The sequence below is a fragment of the Rhizopus microsporus genome (assembly GCF_002708625.1).
Source record: "Rhizopus microsporus ATCC 52813 unplaced genomic scaffold scaffold_1, whole genome shotgun sequence".
NCBI classification, from domain to species: domain Eukaryota; kingdom Fungi; phylum Mucoromycota; class Mucoromycetes; order Mucorales; family Rhizopodaceae; genus Rhizopus; species Rhizopus microsporus.
In genome coordinates, this window is record NW_019671916.1 from 1,906,669 (window position 1) to 1,920,570 (window position 13,902).

Here is a 13,902-nt window from a genome sequence, read left to right on the forward strand (position 1 = left end):
ATTAGTTCCTAAACAGGGCGGGAATGAAGTAAGTTTTTCTTTTATTGCTTGCGATAACCCATTTGAAAAAAGCTACAATTTATCGCCGACTGCTCGGTTCTTCATCTAAAAGCAAAGTGACACAGCTTAAATATTTCCAAAAATTCCCTCCGCTTCAAAAAAAAAAGAATAAACCCTGTTTTCAGCTTGCTTTCTTCTTTTTCTCTTTCTTGATATTGCATAATATGGCACCTATTCGACTTCCTGACGACCAACCAGAGACCAGTTGCCTCGGAAACGTGTTTTCAAAGTTATTCTTAAAACAAGAAGCACCAGCTAAAAAGAGCCTCGATGAAAAGTTTGTGTATTCTGCTGTTGACCCAATGGAACAGCTGCCCCCTTATGAGGACTGTATTCAAGTAAATATGCCAAGTATATAAAAAATGATTTATAAAATATATTTACCTCTCATTTTTCTATAAAAAAAGCAAATGAAGAAATTGAATATTGAATGCACTGGTGAAATTGAAAATACAGTGAATAATGCTATTGATTCCATCAATGATGAGCTTCGTGCTATTAGCTTGGATGTAATGATTACAAAGATATATATAGACGATCTTATTACTAACAGTTACCATAGTTGCATGAAAATATGGAGACAGGAATGAAAGAAGTTCATGCTCATTATGTCCTCACAAAGTATCTCGAAAAGAAAGGATTCAAAGTGACACGCCATGCCTATGGTATGAATACTGCCTTTACTGCTGAATACAGTAATGGACCCGGTAGAAGAATTGGTGTCTGTGCAGAGTATGATGGCCTTCCCGGGTAAGTTATAGAAGACAATGCTGTAAAAAACAAGTAATAAACATATTTTACAGTTTGGGACAAGGTTGCGGCCACAACTTGATTGCTATCAGCGGCTTGGCTACAGCCATAGGTATCAAAGCTGCCTTGGAGAGTGGTAAGGCCTCTGGAAAGGTCATCCTCTTTGGTACTCCAGCTGAAGGTAAAAAAAAAGGCATGAATGTCTCAAATGCTGTGTTTTAATCGTTTATGCACTTTTAGAATTATCTATTGGCAAGATCGTGCTTGTTCAAAAGCGTGCCTTCCAAGATAATGTTGATGTTTGCTTGATGCTCCATCCAGCGTAAGTATTAATGATCTAAAAAAATAACGTAATATAAACAATATATATATATATATATAGTGCAGTTAACCATCAGTATGGCAAAATGATTGCTATTCACGATGTTCGTGTCGAATTCTTTGGTAAGCCTAGCCATGCTTCTGCATCACCTTGGGAAGGTGTCAATGCACTGGATGCTATCGTTCAAGTGTGGAACAATGTCAGTATGCTTCGTCAACAGTTAATGCCTACAGACAGGGTCCACGGTATTGTTACAAATGGCGGTCAAGCCGTAAGTATAAAATAACGCCACGAATAGCACACAGAGAGAGACTTATGCTTTTTTCTCCCTTAGCCCAATATTATTCCTGAATACACATCTGCCTTCTTCTTTGTTCGTACGACCAAGGCATCACAAGCAGGTCGTTTAATAAAGAAGATGGAGGACTGCTTTGAAGCTGCTGCATTAGCCACTGGCTGTCAAGTCAAGTATACCTGGCGAGAGATTGGTATCACCAAAGATGTGATCCAAAACTCTGTAATGGCTGATACATATGCACACTACATGGAAAAGTATGGTATCCAGTTCCCACCAAGATACGAACAAGAAAGTGGAGGAGGAGGATCTACTGACATGGGTAATGTCAGTTATGAGGTACCCGTCATCCATCCGTTGTACGGTATCCACACCACTGCTGCCAACCATACAGTTGAATTTACAGCTGCAGCCAAGACAATTCAAGCTCACAAGGATACGATCACTGCTTCCAAGTGTCTTGCTGCTACTGGTGTTGAAGTTTTGCTTAATGAGCAATATTACAAGAAAGTTCAAGAGCAGTTCAAGAAGGATCTTGCTGAACATTAAAGAATAAAATGTATTCCCGAACCAATCGTTCTCTTGTTCACATTCATATATTTTTGTAAAAAGATCAATCCTTATGATTGGTCAAAGAGCGGAAACGAAACTTTTTTTTTTTTTTGTATAAATAAATCAGAGCTTGGACCTCTTTCTCCCTTTCTTTCTTTTATTCTCTTTTTTATTTCTGTTGATACCATGAAGTTCTTCAAGACGGTCCACACATTTGACTATCCATGGACTTTAGTCTCAGCAGCACAGTGGCAAAAATACCCAAACGACCACTGTCCTCATGTTCAACATGTGGACGTATTGAATAGAACTGTAGATCCAGAAACAGGCATACTTACAACAGAAAGATTGATTACTGTCAAACAGAATGTGCCTAGATTTATTCTAAAGGTACTTATTTTATAGTGATAATGGTGACGACAAATACTAATAATATAACGATTAGATAATGGGCGCAGACGAAACACAATACGTTCGAGAAGTTTCGACTATTGATCCAAACTCAAAAACATTTACTTTATTAAGTGAAAACCTTTCATTAAATAATATCATGAAAGTCAATGAAGAAATAACGTATACCGTAGCTCCTGAAGACCCCGGAAAGTAAGTTTAAGCCACCTTTTTTTTTTATATGTCTTAATTTTTTTTCTTTTTAATAGAACACAGTTTACACAACAAGCAACGATGACCGCAGGAAGTCTTTTATCTCGATGGGAGAATTTGATTGAAGACTTTTCATTGAAACGATTCCAACAGAACGCTCAAGTTGGCCGTGAAGGATTTTTACATGTGTTGGAGCGTTTTGTACATATGACAGAAGCATCGTCTACTACAAATTAGAACCATTTATATTCATTATTTATTCTTTTTTGTGTACATTTTTATTTTATTTAGAACTTATTTATTTCCCTCTTTGTTTATAAAAAACAGAATATCATCAATAAAAACGATTGCATCCCATATGAAAAGACTGCATTGATCGAATTGCGGTGAATGAATTTATGGAGAATAACCGGAGGAATACGGCATTTTTACCAAAGAAAGTTTAGACGAATTAACGTAACGTTTCATGCAAATATAATTCATTTTAATCATGAGAAGTTGCTTGTATGTTTGAGTGACTCTACAGCTGATCCGTTATCAATAGTGTTTCTATTAGTAGATTATGTCGAGAATAAAAATATATAGGAAGAGCAAAGACTTGTGAGAGTTACATATGTGGTTGAGTATTTGATCATGAGGCATCTTTGATTATCAATCAATCACTTGGCTTGTCGAATTGAACCATACGGATTTTTATTGAAAAAGAGAGAGACAATTCATTTTTCTATGCTCTCTCTCTTGCCACAGCTGCGAACAAAAAAAGGGGGATCTGGTGATGGATGAAAAGCTCTGGCTGACTAAGGTTCTATATCACATCTTCTAACGCGCGTCGTGCGCCGTTGTGCAAACCATTTCATGTAAATTGATTCAAAACCATATTCATAATGAACAGTGGCTCTTAGAGCTCCTTTATATATATATGAAGAAAAATGGCTAAATAATACCCAGGAGTAAGTCTATTGAACCGCTACTAATTTGCAGTCGTCATCATATCCGGGAACATAGTTGAGCCGATAAGGAAAATGGCGTGGAATGAGGAACATAAAGCTATCGCTCATGTAGATGAGAGAATGAGAGGAATATATACTCGCAACAGCTTGGCTTACGGAGGAGGCTTTGCATTTTTAAGCCTTTTATCGTGCTTTGGAGATATATTTCGGAACCTGAAGGCGGGGAACGTTCCTGAGAATCAAGTTGCCCATGGGGAAATATAAATCAAAAGTGAGCTTAATAAGCCCCCCAACAGAAATCTTGATTTGTCTGTTAAAAAGGCTTTAATGAGTATTCTACCTGTAAAACTACTTTACACAGTTTATGTGTAAAACGAGTTGCCCTATGGATGTAATTTCCATAAAAGGCAAAACGTATTCAAAGTGATAGAAAGGGGAAAGCTCTCTAGTTTTGGTTTTTATATCTCTCTTTTTCAAGCAATTTAAAGGACAAACTAAACCAACTGGTGAATTCATGCAGATCAACATCATATGCGGGTATATTCAGCCGTCACCTGGCTATCAAGTTGTACAATCTTATGAAACAATGACGAATAAACCAGCCCTTCCAGGGGTTAAGTCCTTCTTTCTTTTCTATTTTTAATAATAATAATAAAGAAATGGGAACAAAGAATAGTGAAGCTAACTCTTCCTGGCTGCTAAACTGGATCTCACAGTTTAAACTTAAGAAGGAAAAGAAACAGCATAAAGAGAATGATAGTGATTATGATAATCATAAAAATGACTTGATGGATAATAGACCTAGTATTACTATATCAACATCATCCAGACGAAATTCACAGCAGACAGTATCAAGTACATGGAGTAGTATTTCGGATAATAAAAAGAGATACAAGTTTAGCTGGCCGTATAATCACAGTCCAAGGAGACATGAGTTGATAGAAAAAAGGCAGTCAATGTCATCTAATAACTCCATTTTCACATCACAACCAGCCTCACCCAACTTTACAGCTTTAATAACAAATGATCTGGACGATGATGACGATGATTTAGATAATATGGACGAGTATGATAACAGCAATAACGAAAGGTGGGCGCTAAGATATGACCTGATCAAACTGGCTGTTGATGGGTAAGCATAAAATATATAGCATAAATTTTTAAATATATATAAAAGGTGACTGATATGTACATGTATGTTTATTTATAAAGTCCAAGCATAGTAACACAGCTTGGTAAAAAAGAAAAATGGTTGCTACAGCTAGGATGTGGAAACGCGGCGTGGGGTATTGAGATAGCTTCGATGCGTCCAGCGTGGATGGTTCTTGGAATGGACTATAATGAAATGCTATTGCCTAAACATCAACCAAAGAACTTTAGGTTTATACCCACAAACAATTTGATACGCGAATTGAAGAAAGTCCAAAGCGAGTCTATTGATTTCATCAGCTGTAGATTCCTCATGTTTGATTTTACATTTGAAGGATACAAAGAGTTGATCAATGAATGTACTAGAGTATTACGGCCTGATGGATACATAGAAATGATGGAGTTGGACCTGAGAATCTATTATCAGACGCTAATTGAACATGATTTACAGTCAAGGAAATTGAATAATCTATTGTTTGATTTACAAGATATTGATCCAAGGATAGCAAGAAAGTTGGTTCATTTATTCAATCAAACAGAATATAAAATGATTGAAAAAAAGTACATATCTCTACCCTTAGGCACCTGGGGTGGAAAACTAGGGGTCATGTTTAAGGATGATATCTATAATTTATATGAAAGATTACTCTGCCAGCACAACTTTCTTTTGGACGATAAAGAATTAAATCTGAATCGTGCATTTATGAATTTACACGTCATCATTGCTCAAAAGCAGATAGCCAATTCCAATGTCTGCGAACAAATGGATGTGCCTCGGTATTAAATACAAACTTGTCCAGTGATAAAACGTCTGGTGGACTGAATAACAAATAAAGATACTTGAACGTTTCTGCCAACAAGAAACTTTCCATTGAATCAATTTGATTGTACTTTCCTGTCGAATCAACATATCGAATCGATGCATATCCACTACCTGTTTTGCACCACTTGTCAATCGCTTCAAATATCTCCCATCCATATTCTTGATACTTTTGATCGCCTGTGATTCTATACAATATAAATAAACTTTCTAATGTCTCTGGTCTCAAGAGATATCTTTCATCTCCAAAGAATAATGAACTAGGTCGCTTCTTGACTTTGGGCAGTTTATATTTTACGTCGTATCCTTTTTCTATTGTTGCTTGTCGCTTTTCTATTGGTGGTAACTCTTTTGGTATCGCATCATCTTCATACCACCAATCACGCATTTTTTCTAATTCACCCCTTGTCTTGTTGTATGTAATCGGGTTATATTTCTCTGTATCCCTGATCCACCAGTTCTCTGGACTCAGTCCTGTCTTGGTCGTACGATACATAAACACACAGGTTTCTAATAATCCCTTGGCAACGTTCATATCTTCTGGTTCATTAAATGTCTTGGATCCCATTGCAAGCATACCAGGCACAAAACACGTCTAAGGGGTCAATTATTAATACTAATTCATCACTAGTTATTCTGCATCTATATACCAAATGATCCATAAAATCATCTGCTTCTTCTCTACGTGTATCAAAAGGAGGCAGCATGAGCATATCATAACCAGGTATCTGTCGAAGCATATACTGCTTCATGCTATTAATAGATTCTCTATCTATTCATTTAAATAAGACAACTGATATGTTGCATGAATCAAATAATGCTTACACATTCTTCCATACTGTGATATCTTTCCATCTGTCAAGATATATTGCTTGAGGAAATACTATTTTCACTTGTAAGTCAAGCCTTTCCTCTTATACAATTACTTGCCTCGAATGCACTATCACCCATAGCTCCAAATGTGGAAACACCATCTTTGAAGCGACCTTTGTCAACGTCCAATGCGGTAGGGTATAGTCCTCTTATATGAATACCATGCGCATATCCCATGCTGTCCAAAAGGTCTGTAATAGCTTGTGCCTATTTCATAGCATAACAATCAAACAAAGGGGGCTTATATATCCATAATCATCTGTACCTTTTTTGCATAAATAGGGTTTTGAGTCAACTGAGAGAGCATCATAAACTCCAGTTGAACTGTTCCTGCTTCTGCAAGTAAAGTATCTCGCTGTGTAGACAAGTTTCTATGGGATCCTATTTTACTATTTTCTCCCTTCCTTTCGTTACTTTACTGCCCTATTTACCTAGCGGGATTCCAATAATGTGTGGGTAATCCAGAAGGTGTGTTGAACGCAGGTAGAAGGGCATCGGCTAGCTTTTGTGCCTGAACCAAAAGGATTCTATACTTTCGATCTGATAATTCATAGGCACTTAAGAATCCTCCAAGGTAGCGAATGATGGATTCAAATACGCTGACATCTTCATTGATTTTAAAATTGATCTTATGAACTTTTCGCATCACTTCAGCTACTTCATCGTCTAATTCCATGACTAATAGCGTACTCAATGAATCCACCATTGTTGCTCCCCATCCTCCAAAAGGATTTTTACTGCCGTTAGTTAGGGGAGTCAATTCATCATGACCGAACGCATACTTTTCTTTGTAAAACAATAATCAGCTTTCATTTTTCTTTTCCGTTTGGAAAAGGACTTACTGTATCCGTTCCATCCATGTAAGAACGCCTTCTTGATTGCTCGTCTTCTTCTTTCTCTCAACTTTGTGTATTCGACTGGTTCAGGGCCAAAGCTATATTGCATCGTTGGTAAGTGAGAAGCAAACCCTCCGAATCCATTGAGGATAGACTGTTCTCGTGGTTTTCTTGTTGGTTTCATTGGCCGATCCATGGTTGTTTTGTCTGTTTGAACTGGTATAATTGAATCCTTGGCCAATGGACGAACCATGAACCATACTTGACCGAAAGCAATGATTAAGAAACAAGCTAAAAGCAATAGTTTCCACTTTCTCGACATAGTTTTGTTTTTTTTTCTTCCAGGAGATAAAAAAAAAAGAGAAAAAAAAAAGTAGTTGGCGGAAAAAGGGCATTTGTTCATTAAATAATCGCCTTTGTACAACCTGACATGAATAGACGTTTTTTCTCCTACTTTTCTTTTATTGGCAGACAATGTCAATGTCAATGTTTATAAGCTCTCCATAATACTTCCCTCTTATCTCTTGATCTCTTATCTTATCACTTTAGTTGTTTTGTTGTTGTTGCTAATAGTAAAGTTGATTGGAACATTGTGCTACATATAGAGTATTTGCACCATTGATTCGTGTACTTTACCAGGTTTTACTACATTTCACTTACACCAATTACACATATTTCCCCCTTTTCTATCAGATTTATCTGTATAGCTTACACAGGGTTTGATCATTGCTACCACTGGTCCAAAGTGACACGATTAATTTCATAAAAAAAGGATAAGAGACGAGCTGATGCTTGCAATTGGAAAGTAACAGTACCTAAAGTGTGTGTGTACAGACTATTGGCTATTTGTCTTTATTACAATATAAGAGAAAAATTGATCCACCTCAGGATGCACACAGCAGGTTGAGTGTTCCGAGCTAATTGCTCTCCTTCACTTGAAGGTCGAATAAACCTTCAAAAAGGAAACTGTAGACATCACTTTTGTATGCTGCTCCTTTCTCACTCTTGCTTGACTCTAGTCCTTCAGGAACCAAAAATGAAAAAAAAGTGACTTTGATCAAAAAAAAAATCGTAGCTTTAATCGTACAGCTGAAGAAAATAGGCTGGACCACAAAAAAAAATTGGAACACCAATTTTGAAATATTATCACTATTGTTACTGTTATTGGTACTGCTACTATTTGCGCCTATATCAGCCTTGCCATCGAGCTGATTTTACAACAAATTGTTAATATACAGGAAGGTCATTTTAACTAACGCATTTTTTCATCTCTTGTTCTCGTCTTCCTATGCCTTGGCATGTTATGTCATTCAATGTTGTCACAGTCACCGTCTGTCTTGCTGCGATAATGGCCGCTGAGTCTTCTGTGCTTCAACGGATCCAATATTCATGATTGTCTTTTGGAAAGCCTGGCTCATTTCTGTCTTTTTTGCGCTTCTAAAAAAGAAATTGAGTCAAACAGCTAAACATACTTGAAACACGAATTTCTACCTTGAAGGTGGCCTTTGCTTTCGAGGCTAGATGAAGTAGCCTCCTGCTAGTTCAAACGATTCAACAAGTCGCTGTAGTGAAGGTCGGTGTCTGACTCGCTTCCTACCTAGTACTTGTGATGTTGTCAACAAAGCTTTTCAATATTTGACGCCACGCTAAACTTACTCAGGAACCAAAGTATTTCCATACTTTTTGATGTAGGATACGAGCTTATGAGGCCACTGTCCTGGTTCGTGTTCTTTTCAAGAAGAAAGAGATAAAAAAGAAATGTGGTTATTAATGTATTCTAATTTTATGCTGTCAGTTTGATCAACAAAGAACCAAGAATCAATCACATATAATTATGGTAAATTCGTATTTTATATCAAAGGGTATTCTACTGCCTTACATGTAATGCCTAGAAGAAAAATCACCCGTAGTATTAACCTATTTTCTGGTACTTTTTCTGGTGCATGTAGTGTTGGTCAATTTTATTAGTTGTCCCAATTTTTTTTTTTTTTTTGAAATGGACCAATTTTTTTCAGCTGTATGTATTCTTTTTTTGTTTTTCTTATAAATGTCAAATACAACAGCATTTGTCAGAGATCATTTTGATTCTATTTCTGAGGTATAGGGAAACTTATTATCATTCCTTCATGAGCTTATCATTTAATAGGGATGCTTCCTTGTCATGCCTAGCAAGAAAAGGAAGCTAAATGAAGATAAACTTACAAAAAAGAAGTCCAAAATAAAAGGTTTTTTTTTTTTTGAAGGACACTTTGTTATGAAAAAGAAGACTAATTAGTGTAGAAATCAAATTGAGGCATCGTACTGAAACGGATAGTTCAGGAATATCACACAATGGCTTCCAACAGCTATTTAACGGCAGAGAACCTGAAGATACATTATTATATAGACAGCGAGCATTTTATAGAGCATGGAGCAAGATAAACACAATCATCAACGTATGCGTTTCTTTATAATATTATTTCTATTCACAAACTAAAGCCTATTGATATTAATAGGACACATTGGTCGATATGAATCAAACAGCATATAGTCAAATTAGACAGTTTGTAGATAAGGCACACGATGTAAAAGAAGAGTAAGCACATACACACACACACACAGAAACATACCGTTGATAGACAAAAGAAGTTAATATCCCCGTTATAGACTTATATCCTTACCATTTCATGAAATTCCAACAGCACTCGTATTTGCCGGTATTAATACACCCGATCATGCTAAGCAGTTTGAACATATCGCTCTGGATTTAAAGCAACCCCCATCAGAGACAAATGGACGACAAAAGCGTAACTTTGTTTCACTGTTACAAGCAAAGGATTGTCCAACATTGAAACATATGATGAAATTGATGATTGAACGTACTTTAGAGAATACAGAAGATAAAGCAGATAACCAACTAGAGAAAGAGGAAGAGGAAGAGGAAGAAGAAGAAGATGATGATATCATTCGTACTGTACAAGTGAGTACCATACAAGAGATTCATACTAGTGATTAATTCATTGTGTAAGTCATCAGCAGCGCCGTCTTATCAATTTGGACGTGTCCTTGCCAAAGAAAGCAAGGCATTACCCTATGACATGCAGCTTTTAGAAGGATGGTACAAGTATCGTAGCAAAGACGAAAAGCATAAACCAAATCTTGTTGTCATTCTACAAGATTTTGAAGCATTTGAACCCAATGTTCTCCAAGATTTCCTTTCAATTTGCAGGTAAAAACTACTTATTAAACAAGTCGCTTAAAGCTCAATGTGTGCAACATAGTGAATATCAAACTCGGTTGCCTATTGTCTGCATTATTGGTGTTGCAACATCGACAGAATTCGTCCATCAGTCTCTGACAAAGTTAACCATCAATATGCTAAGAATAGAAAGGTTTAAATTAGAAAACAGTGACGTCTGGTTTAACAAAGTGATAGAAAAGGTAAAAAAAAAAAAAAAAGAAAAAAGATAGAGAATCTAGGGAGTAACATGTTCGTCATAGTTATTTCTTGAATCTACAGACACATTAAGATTTGGCCCGCGTCCATACAAGTTCTTACTAGACCATTTTTACTTGTATGATTTTTCGATTACTAAAGCATCAGCAAGTATTAAGGTAACATGATTCAATCATCATTTAATAGAGGATTCTAATACCATATAGTATGCATATATGCATCATTTTTACGGCAATCCGCTTTCCATATTTCTACCGCTCTTGAAATTTGACAAGCAAAAGATGAGGGAAAGACTAAAGGAGTGGCGATCGAAAGATATGTTAAATACACACCACGTGATTCACATTCGTATGCTTTCCTCATTTAGAGCTTATATTGAAAAGCTTGCTACAACAAAACCACGAAAGGCTCTTAGACTACTCGAAGATAATGAAGAACTATTAATTCAAGAAGTTCCAGAACTGTTGGCAAACATAAAGCAATATTATGTTGATTTTGTATTAGGAATCGACCTTGTTCAAGTACTACAATCCCAATTTTCATCATTTAGCTATGTAAAAAAATCAAGGCGTATGATACTTTTGGAAGCTTTGGAAGCCAAGGAAGGATATGCTACTCAAAGCGAGTTAATTCAAAAGCTGATCAGTTTACTGCGAAAGATGGATGCAGATCAGATCGAAGGTCTCTTGAAAGAGCTGCAGAATCTGTATCAGAGAAAGGAGTACAGTCGAGTGAGCAAAGAAGCACTAAAAAGGTTAAATGAATGGGATGAGCGATTGATGCGACTGATGGACCTTGATGATGACGCTGCAGCAAAGGCCGATAAGAAGGCCAAGAAAATTGAAGGCATGGTGATGACAAATATCGAAGATAAGCATGGACGTCATACAGCAACTGCTCAAAAGGCTCAAAATGAGTCTATAGAGTTCATTAGACGATTGGGAACAGAGAGTACAAAGATTGCAATAGATATCGCAGACTGGATAAATGATATACTCGGGTAAGATCAAAATATAAGATACGTCATGAAAAAAGCTGACATGATGTTTTTCTGTAGACATTATCTAGAACCATTCACAAAGAAACCATTATATGAAATTGCGTATTATACAAATGTCCGATTGCTCGAAAAGGTATGTAAAAGCAATGCCTTAGTATAGACGATAAGGATTTAATTTGTGCTTTTGGATAGTCATTTGCATCACAGCCTCGTGCCACGGTCCAGACTGCGCTGACTCAGCCATCGCATTACTTGAACTGCACTTGTTGTGGAGGCAGTAAGGAAAAGCATTTGGCACCATCAGAGCCAGATGCATGTGTATTATACAAGCTTTATCTCGAGTGCGGTCGAATGATTAATCTTTATGACTGGTTTGTTGCGTTTAGCAGTGTAATTGAAAAGGAAAAACGTGATAAGCCATTAGAGGAAAATGAAGCTCAGTAAGTAATGATGCTCTTTAGATAAATGCGATTGTTAATTGTTTTTCATAGGGCAAGGTTTATCAAGTCTGTAGCAGAACTTCAATTCCTAGGTTTTATTAAGCCAACACAAAGAAAGACGGATCATGTACAGAGGTTGACTTGGTCTAATATCTAAAACAGGACAACTTAATAAAAGCAGCTTCTTGTACAGTGTGTAGGCACAGTCATCTGATCCTGGATTTCTTTTGCTAAATCCCAAACGTAAAAGTCAATGAGAATAGCATTCACTTGTAGCGTAGGGTCAAGTTCAAGCATCTTTTGTTTCACTAGTTCAACTGCCCAAATTGAATTACCACGTATCTCCACCTCTTCCTCTGATCCTGAGGGAAAGTACTCGCGTCTTTCTAGCTTTTTGATCAACTCTGGAGAGTATGAGAGGAGTCCTAATTGATATAAAGCCTAAAAGAAAACATATTAGTCTAGATGATAAGATCTTAAAGTTATGTATACCTGAGGCACTCTGTAATCAGCAAACATAGTAATAGAATCTATATCATGAAAGTATCCAAAATCTTGACCATCAAAGCATGCCCTGTTGTAAAAATCAGTAAGTGACACGAGTTTATATTTTTATCACTTTCATACCATAAATCAGCGATAAGGATCTGAGCTCTTTTCAAAATATAAACTACGCATCTCCATGTGAGAGATCAGACAAACTGATTTACCTTATTGAACGTTACCTTTTGTGCCATGATATTCATGAATATCTCTAAATGATGCAAAGTTTTCAATAATAATTTCTAATAATTTTGCAGCAGATCCGTTTGCTTGCTCTATGCAATTTACAAAAGATCCATCGAATTTCTATATCGCGCAACGCACACATGAGATTATTTATCCCTTCAACCGAAAAAAAAAGAGGCCGAGAACTTACCTCGCATAAAATTTTGCCCGCTTCACGCATCACCCGTATTCTTTCCTGTAGCATTGGACACTGTTCTTTAGTATCCGACTTGAATACATGGGCGAGCTCCTCATCCGAGGCTGTAATACCATAATAAGATGGCTTGGTGATTGGAATTTCTTTATCAATTGCTAATTGTACAAACAAATAAGCAGGTGAATATATGGATCGGGCCTTGTACATTTGTATATATATACCTCTATTGATAGCAGCACATAAGGACCAATAGCCAGTATAAGCCTTTCCTTGATACTCAATGGCGTATCTATCAGGATGTGGCTTACTCTTATCCGCTTTATCAAGATCACTCCAGAATGAAAAATTGAGCAAGTCAACTAGGAATATCCTACAACGAAAAAAATAAGGAATAAGAAAGTTTTTCCTTTTTTTTTGAAAGGCATCATCGTTTTACCAATCAACTGTACGACAATCCGCTGTTTTAGGGTGCATGGGGTGCTCATTCCATGTCTTTGTGCTATACTCTTTCCGTCTCATATTATCTATAATCTTGAATAAGGTCTGTTTAATCTTTTAACCGATATTGATCATACAGTTATATTACTGTCTTTGCTGCCTTATCAAGGTTTTGTTTAGGAATTGAAACATGTTTACTATTCTTTTTGAAACGAAATGAGAAAAGGACGACAATAAAAAATAGTCAACTTTATATACTTTTGAAATGAATTCAGCGCTTGACAAGACTTTATTTGTTGATGTTGGCATCAAGTTACAAGATTAGAGTAAAAGAAAGAAAAAAGTTTTTTTCCTTAAATTTTATTCTTGTTATAAATTTCAATAAAACCCAAGTTCAATGCTCATCCTTGATTCCCCCTTTCCTTTTTATTTCATAGCCTTTTTTTTTTTTTT

The 13,902-nt window shown here is 36.4% G+C and overlaps 6 protein-coding genes across 6 annotated transcripts; 4 read left to right on the forward strand and 2 right to left on the reverse strand.

Moving 5' to 3' along the window:
* Positions 1–470: 470 nt before the first annotated feature.
* On the forward strand, positions 471–1,976 carry RHIMIDRAFT_196297 (uncharacterized protein; the record flags this gene model as incomplete). The annotated part of the gene is made up of 6 exons (XM_023606116.1): positions 471–569; positions 623–810; positions 864–991; positions 1,051–1,132; positions 1,193–1,403; positions 1,467–1,976. The coding sequence occupies 6 exons, from the start codon at positions 471–473 to the stop codon at positions 1,974–1,976; spliced, it is 1,218 nt and encodes a 405-aa protein (XP_023471385.1).
* A 189-nt stretch (positions 1,977–2,165) lies between these two features.
* RHIMIDRAFT_233104 (MSF1-domain-containing protein) lies at positions 2,166–2,819 on the forward strand (the record flags this gene model as incomplete). Its single annotated transcript, XM_023607886.1, has 3 exons — positions 2,166–2,369; positions 2,425–2,582; positions 2,639–2,819. The coding sequence occupies 3 exons, from the start codon at positions 2,166–2,168 to the stop codon at positions 2,817–2,819; spliced, it is 543 nt and encodes a 180-aa protein (XP_023471386.1).
* A 1,372-nt stretch (positions 2,820–4,191) lies between these two features.
* Positions 4,192–5,283, forward strand: RHIMIDRAFT_233105 (uncharacterized protein; the record flags this gene model as incomplete). Its single annotated transcript, XM_023607887.1, has 3 exons — positions 4,192–4,664; positions 4,745–5,198; positions 5,263–5,283. The coding sequence occupies 3 exons, from the start codon at positions 4,192–4,194 to the stop codon at positions 5,281–5,283; spliced, it is 948 nt and encodes a 315-aa protein (XP_023471387.1).
* Positions 5,284–5,400: 117 nt separating this feature from the next.
* Positions 5,401–7,532, reverse strand: RHIMIDRAFT_243716 (seven-hairpin glycosidase; the record flags this gene model as incomplete). Its single annotated transcript, XM_023609975.1, has 7 exons — positions 5,401–6,096; positions 6,152–6,273; positions 6,327–6,356; positions 6,428–6,581; positions 6,640–6,745; positions 6,806–7,160; positions 7,217–7,532. The coding sequence occupies 7 exons, from the start codon at positions 7,530–7,532 to the stop codon at positions 5,401–5,403; spliced, it is 1,779 nt and encodes a 592-aa protein (XP_023471388.1).
* A 1,725-nt stretch (positions 7,533–9,257) lies between these two features.
* RHIMIDRAFT_233107 (uncharacterized protein) lies at positions 9,258–12,090 on the forward strand (the record flags this gene model as incomplete). Its single annotated transcript, XM_023607888.1, has 11 exons — positions 9,258–9,308; positions 9,357–9,435; positions 9,491–9,645; positions 9,706–9,785; positions 9,857–10,169; positions 10,219–10,418; positions 10,471–10,630; positions 10,691–10,804; positions 10,853–11,646; positions 11,704–11,779; positions 11,839–12,090. 11 exons carry the CDS (start codon positions 9,258–9,260, stop codon positions 12,088–12,090), a joined length of 2,274 nt encoding a protein of 757 aa, XP_023471389.1.
* Positions 12,091–12,254: 164 nt separating this feature from the next.
* Positions 12,255–13,530, reverse strand: RHIMIDRAFT_196012 (uncharacterized protein; the record flags this gene model as incomplete). Its single annotated transcript, XM_023606085.1, has 7 exons — positions 12,255–12,527; positions 12,579–12,660; positions 12,714–12,756; positions 12,812–12,935; positions 13,006–13,166; positions 13,233–13,381; positions 13,448–13,530. The coding sequence occupies 7 exons, from the start codon at positions 13,528–13,530 to the stop codon at positions 12,255–12,257; spliced, it is 915 nt and encodes a 304-aa protein (XP_023471390.1).
* Between the last annotated feature and the right edge of the window lie 372 nt (positions 13,531–13,902).